Source organism: Pieris napi, chromosome 17, assembly GCF_905475465.1.
Source record: "Pieris napi chromosome 17, ilPieNapi1.2, whole genome shotgun sequence".
NCBI lineage: Eukaryota > Metazoa > Arthropoda > Insecta > Lepidoptera > Pieridae > Pieris > Pieris napi.
Genome location: NC_062250.1, coordinates 11706251 through 11713606, shown reverse-complemented (window position 1 = coordinate 11713606; position 7356 = coordinate 11706251). Strand labels below are relative to the sequence as shown.

The following is a 7356-nucleotide window of genomic DNA, read 5'->3' as shown; positions in this document are numbered from 1 at the left end:
CGGCGTATCACTTAACATCAGGTGAGCCTCCTGCCCGTTTGCCTCCTGTAACATAAAAAAAAATATCAACCGTTAGAGAAGAATTTCAATTATATTTCTCTCGTTTAAAATATATATTTAATGATAGGTGACCGGTGACCCAAGAGCTGTTGCTTTCCTCGCTCAACGAATAAGTATCGCAATACGGCGAGGAAATGCTGTAAAGGTACACTGCCACAGGGACCAAACTTCTTAAATTTGTCTTAATTTTTAATTTAATTAAGGTTAAGAAATTTGTTAATATTGTATATTTGTGTGTTGAAAATAAATTTTATTTTATTACATAACTAAGCTGAGATATTCGAAATAGATGCTAATGCATATATTACATGTATATGTTTAAGGGAAGAAGAATATCCTATTCTGACCACCAACGCGAGATAAGGCTCATATATGACTTAACTCCATAGCATTTTTGTATATATATGTTTTTTTATTTGATGGTATAAATAGACATAGATGATCGCATCAAAGCTCTTCGAACTCCGCTAATATATACTCGTAATGATGTGTTGAATCTGGCCAGAGTGATCCTAAACAAATGTTTGCATACGAAATACACGCACAGTTCAGTTATTTCAGGCTATTTACATTCGTGACATATTCCGGGGTCGCGATAATGTATGAAAATAAATAGCTTTATTTACCGTCACGAGGAAAATTGCGGCTTCATTATTTTATCTAACTGAGCAGACCCAGCTTTTCGCTCATAACGCAATGCATAGCAATGCTACTAATGATGTAATTCTCCAACCTGAGGCTTCGAGTTTGAATCTTGGTTGTGCAGTTATGGATTTTCCTTTACGCTATTAACACTTAATCGAATGGTAAATGAAAACCCGTACCCGATAAGCGATGACGTGCTTCAGATACTGATCACTGGCTTACAGACAAAATTCAAATGAAAGAGAGACATATGTGCGCCCAATACATATGTATACTATTTCTATTTCTCTTTAACTTAAATACGTTTATAAACGGTTTAATCATCAAGATACGTAAACCGAAAATATAGCCAGGGAGCTGGCGAGCAAAATATCCATATGACTTGCTCGTGTCTGCCTTTAAGGCGGTGTTTAGAAACTTTTTCAAAAAAAAAAAAAAAAGACTGACTATTCAAGTTATGAATTTTTAAAAATTTCTTTATAATGTAAAAATATATAGAAAACATATGAAATGCACGCCTTGCAGACCTGCAGTGTTCGTTTTGAAACCCTACGAACGACCGCAGAAATAGTCTGCCACCATGCGTTTTCTATTGAGAGCGTTCAAAAGTGTCGACAAAAAAGTGTGCTATATCATTTGCTCCTGTCTACCTCTTTGACTGTTGTTTATTTTGCTTATTAAAAAATATAAATGAGGCTGATATTTCGCAAGCAGTCCTTTTGAATTTTTTGTATTTAACTTTTTCACATTTTTGAAGTGAAACTTCTTTATCGGGGTTGGAAAAAAATTGTGTAACATTTTTCGGTTACGCGTCACATGTTTTGGTTACGCGTCACATGTTTCGGTTACGCGTCACATTTGACCGTTACGCGCGTCTTTTTCTCTTCCCTACCACGGTTGATTCGAAGAGATTCTAAACCATTAATAACAAAAATTTATAATAACTATAACAATGATACTAAAAATTATATTACAATTTATGAAATTCTGTAATAATCTTAGTGGTAATAAGGTAAAATGAAATAATTGTATTATTTGTATTCAAGTCTGTGATATTAAAAGCCTTTTGTTAAACTTTATCTAATTTAACTTTATTTAACCAATTTCTGTAAAGTTAGTTGCATATAGATAATTTTTCGAAAAATAAGGTCATAAAGAAGTTTCACTTCTAACGTGTGTACACTAGTACACGCACATTTTTTTTTTATAGGAAGTCATAGTATGTTCGCAGGTCAAATAATAAGCCTAATATACCTTAACGAACTGTAATGCTTAAAGTGAGTCAGTAAAATGTCTGCCAATTTATTTTGTATTCAGAGGGTTCTAATAAATCGAATGGACCTAATTACAGATACATGTTTCATCTACCTCCTGTGATAATGCAGAGACCTGGATGTCTGCCTTATGGATTTTCTTCGTTATCTAAATAGAATTGACTATTAACCCTAGAGGCAGACGCGAGCGAATGATTTAGTATCGATTTTTTTTACAGATATAAACCCTTAAGATTTTTTTTTCGTATTGATCCGAACTTTAATACGAAATACGAGCAACTAATGTATTTATATGCTCGCCAGCACTAGGGTGCTTATAAAATATAAATAGTTAACATAGTAAATATTACAATAATAAATAATAGTTGCGGCATATTTTGACCACCACACTCTTATGTCAATTTCAAAATAAAAGTCACGAAACCTAACATAAAACTAATTGTTAGGCCAACACATTGATTAGTATTTTAACGTATAAATATCAGAGAGAACAATTAAGAAATATCCTGCGTAAATGGATGAATACAATAGGAACGAAAAATTACAGACAATAGACAAAATTGTTATAGAAAAACATGGCGATAAAAAGTTTATTCAAATTCCTAAATGAGTTTGTATAAACGCTGTATATTTTTAAGAAAACACAAATGTTTATTTAGGTCTGTACGAGGGTTAGGGTTAGGGTGTTAAATGTAGATTTTAACATAATTAAAACAGGTTCAACCCTGTATAATTCGTAGGTAGTCTGTTTCAGTGATAAATGAATATTAGCCTAGTCCTAACAATTTGTTACTGACACTATAAATTACTACTTGAATAGCAATAATATTTCATAGAACAAATTAACTTTATTAAATCCAATTTACTGCTCATTTGCACGTTGATTTTCACACGTATTTATTTATTCACAGTAACACATATTTCACATACAGTCAAACGCCACCTAGAAACAAAACCCAATTCAGTAAGAAAGCTATAGGTACATCTTAGCTACCTGTTTGTCTGTCAGCCTCCATGGACTATCAAATCAAGAAGAAAAAATTCAAAGATCTTCCGACTAGAGTCTAAAAATCGACTTGGTGTATTACTTTTGGAAAAAAAGGTATTATACAATAAATTATTATTTGCGTGAGACACTGTATTTTAATAACATATGATATATACTATACAAATAATATAAGAACTAACCAATTCATATGACTAATAATGTAAAATGTTAAATTCCTCTAAAGACAAATTTGCGCGCCAATGTGTGTGGCAGAATATGCGAACCTTCGATTGTACCACCTTACACACTTTTGTACCATACTCTTGCAATAAATTATTATTACAATCCGGAAACATCTAGGAAGATGATAGAAACATCTTACAGAAGTTTTGTGTTCCCGACGCCAAAACCAAGGACTGTGTTTGGGCAACGCTTCTTTGCATTTATGGGACCTTTATATTAAATTTCCCAATCTATGGATTCTAAGATTCAAACTATCCAGATATAAACTCGCAAATCACATAAAAATTACGCCAGCTAAATCGTATTTCCTAATACCCACAACACAGGGTGTGAGTAGCGATATATGAATTTTGTCACAACCTTTTTGTCATAAATATTTTATTATTATTATTTATTACATAATTACACTATCCTTACAGTACTAAACCAATACGATAATGTCAAGAACAAAAAAGAACAAAAAAAATAATATTATACATAAGATATGTGTATTGTGTATCTTATGTATTTAATAATATCGCTACTATGAACTCACTCTACGAACTTATAAAGATGTCGATAGTGTTGGAGATTTAGCAAGCGCAACGTTTTTGTTAATCTGTGCAACAGACTGATTCTGTCCGTTAGCCCTCATAAGCCTGGACCCAACCGTACTCTTAATCACAAGATTTTCACTACGTATTAATTACGTAAGTGAAAATACCCGCTGAGGAATGTAACAGATAAGAGCTAATTACTTCCTCGCAATTTGTTATTCGTTGCCCAAATTACCATCATAATCGTTAAGATTACACGCGGGCTGAAGTCTCGCAACTTCTAAGCGAAATTAATCAACCTTCACTGTCTGTGTTGATATGTCTGGGATAAACGTACACATTCTAAAGCCCGGTTAGATTAATATAGAGCATTCATAAGCCGTTTCAAATATAATAGATAAGTTTATACTAAGCAATTAGTTAGTTAGTTATATCGAAATAATATACATCGAAAACACATTTTTCGGCAACACATATTGGTACTGTCTTTGATATGACTTAATAATGTTTTTTATCCTTAACATAACGCTGAGATTGAAGCGCTAGATTTACTAGTAGCTACATTACGATTTACTTTTTTACGTAACATAAGGGACGTTGCGTAACTCGTTTCATCTCCCATTTCTTTAGACTTGCGCTATATTAAAGACTTTATAGACATATTGATATACAAAATTCACAGGATTTATTTATATTCTATTTTAATTATTCTTCACGCCTTTTTCACTTTGTATAGTTAATAAAATAAATAATTCAAAATAAGAAATAGATACATATATATTTTTGTGCGGATTAAAAACTAGATTTCGTGAGATTGTTGTTGAGTAGATGTTTTTATTCTAACTGCGACGAAAATTTGATTTTGAAGATTTTTCAACGGAGGAGGAAAACTATTACATTTCGTCGCGCTATATTTAAAACTCCCACGAGATGATGCCGTCCGTTGCTGGGGAATGGCGAGCTCCTGAGTACAACTCCCAACTTTGTTCTTGTTATCATTATTACGCCACAGGAGCTTTTTGTTTAGTATATACTACATGAAATAACAAACATGCCAAATACAATTTTTGTCGACCTTTCAGTGTTAAAAAGTTTAGGTTGTTCAAATAGGGGGTGACATTTGACCAAGGTGGTATGGTAACAAAACCGTGTCACCATACCACAATTTTCATGGCATGCTCTGTTTTTGCCACACTTAATATTCGCTAACAATCGAGCCTTGTTTCAGATCTCTTGGCTACATATAAAGGAAAGCTCCATTTAGCCTATTCCCAGCAATCATCTTCCTATATCATCTTCATAATTCGGAGTAAATATACAGCCTACCCGGATATATCCATCCTTCTTTTATAACCCATACAGTTCTATTGACACCTCTTTCAAATACTTTCACTTTCATTGTCTTACCACTCAAAGAGATTTTCAATCGCAATTCCTCCACTAAAGACTTAAGTACAATACATATATATATATATATACAACAAATAGGAGTCAGAAAAAACAAATTATGTAACGTAATATTACATTCTACACATACACACGGTACATTATCTACTTTATCATAAATTTATTATGAAATATATGGAAAATTACATATTCACATTTTGTTATTTTATGTGTCTATACGCGGTTATTGGATTCTTGTATCAAAATTAAAATCTATACGCAACGTTGAGCAGCCGCACGTTAGAATAAACGGTAAAATGTGAGATAAAAAACATATTATACTAAAAGAAAAATTCATTGAATAAAAGTTATATTAACATTCAATTAAATAAATAAAAAATCATTTACAATATGTTCAGTCCATTAAATAAAAGTATCGAAAATTATATTTCAAGCTGGAACAGTTCGCTTTAGGTGATATGCTTCGATTTTTAGGGACTGACTACTTAAGTTAGTCAACTTCCATCCTCCCAATGGGTATACTCTGCTACTGAACACAACCTCACCTTCCCCACAAAATAGTTCCAAGCTACTCGCATCCAGGAATATTCTCCACGATGTGGACCCGATCGGTGACCATTCAACCTGTCTGACATCTCCAGCTCCTCTATCTACCACTACTTTACCAACAGCAGGATCCCATCGCACCCAAACTTTACCACCACCATCGACACCTTGAAGATATAGTTCAATCTTTTGTTTAATGTTACCATCAACAATCAATTCGGTCGCTTGTGGCAGAGCCGTTACCTCATGTGACCTGAGACGTCCATGCATAATAGTGTGGTGGCGTAAGTCTATCATTTCGTCTAATGGTTTCATTATAATTCGATCATCAACTAATTTTAACTCTCTCACAATCGTCATAGCCCCTGACCAGCCGTCCACGTCTTCTACGTGAGGAACTTCCCACATGCTAAACCATGCAACAACGTACCGCTTTCCATTGTGTTCTGTCGTCTGTGCAGCGTAGAAATCGTGTCCGAAGTCCATTTCTTGAAAGTCTACTTCGGGATGGAATTCATTGGTCTCGTAGTCAAAGCTACCAATAATATATCCATTCTGGAAAGTATTTTTGTAACGGTCTCCTTCTGCTTTCATTCCTTGAGGGGACATCAATAAAACAAACTTACCATCGAGTTCAAAAAAGTCAGGGCACTCCCACATGTATCCCATGTCTCCTTGTGACTCTCCCAGTACTGTTAAAAATTCCCAGTCTTTAAGATCCTTCGACTTATATAACAGGACTCTACCACGCTGATCCAGTGTCTTACTACCAAGTACCACATACCATTCGTTACCATATTTCCATACTTTGGGATCTCTAAAATCAGGTGAGCCATTTGGAGCTGCTGGTAGAACAGGATTGCCTTCGTATTTGTAGAAATCAATACCATCATCACTAAATGCGAGATACTGACTTTCATTATAATATGGTTCTTTATCTGTAACCTCATGTGCAGTGTACATCAGAGCCATAGTATCGCCTATGCTCACCGCGGAACCAGAGAAACATTGTTCGTTTTCCGGTAGAAGAGCTGTTGGCAGTTGGTTCCAGTGGACAAGATCAGGGCTAGATACATGACCCCAATGCATAGGACCCCACACACTGTCATACGGATAATACTGGTAGAAAAGATGGAATTCTCCATCGTGGTAAGAAAAGCCATTAGGGTCGTTCATCCACCCAACCGGTGGAGTGACGTGGTAGTGCAGCCTGTATCGCGGATTTATGTCTGGAATTTTGAAATCTATGTACTCCTCTAATTCCACTTTGGCACTATCAATATCTGATAAACATTTCGGCGAAACTACTGCTAGGGTACACAGAAGAACTAACAAACTTTTAGTACGAGCCATTTCGACTTACGAGTTAAGTCTCAGCACTGATATTTCCGGAAACGTATTTATACTAATTCATCCGGTAGCTATCTAGAGTGCTTTGTTTTGCACTCAAGAAGTAAGCTTCTGTAAGTCGTGATATCCTGGATTAGATAATTATTTAATTGGAATCGCTAAGTATTTTGTAGTGGTCGACGTAATAATAATACATATATACACTAATATAACTGTAAAGTTACGTAAGTAATTAGCCAGTAAGTGTTTTGGTGATTGATAAAGTAAGAGTATTTCACTTATATTTATCAATCGCTATCTATGGTGA

General features: G+C 34.4%; 1 protein-coding gene across 1 annotated transcript; it reads right to left on the bottom strand.

Moving 5' to 3' along the window:
- Positions 1-5494: 5494 nt before the first annotated feature.
- LOC125058081 (sucrose-6-phosphate hydrolase-like) lies at positions 5495-7085 on the bottom strand. Its single transcript, XM_047662117.1, has one exon. The coding sequence runs from the start codon at positions 7050-7052 to the stop codon at positions 5583-5585; it is 1470 nt and encodes a 489-aa protein (XP_047518073.1). The 5' UTR covers positions 7053-7085; the 3' UTR covers positions 5495-5582.
- Between the last annotated feature and the right edge of the window lie 271 nt (positions 7086-7356).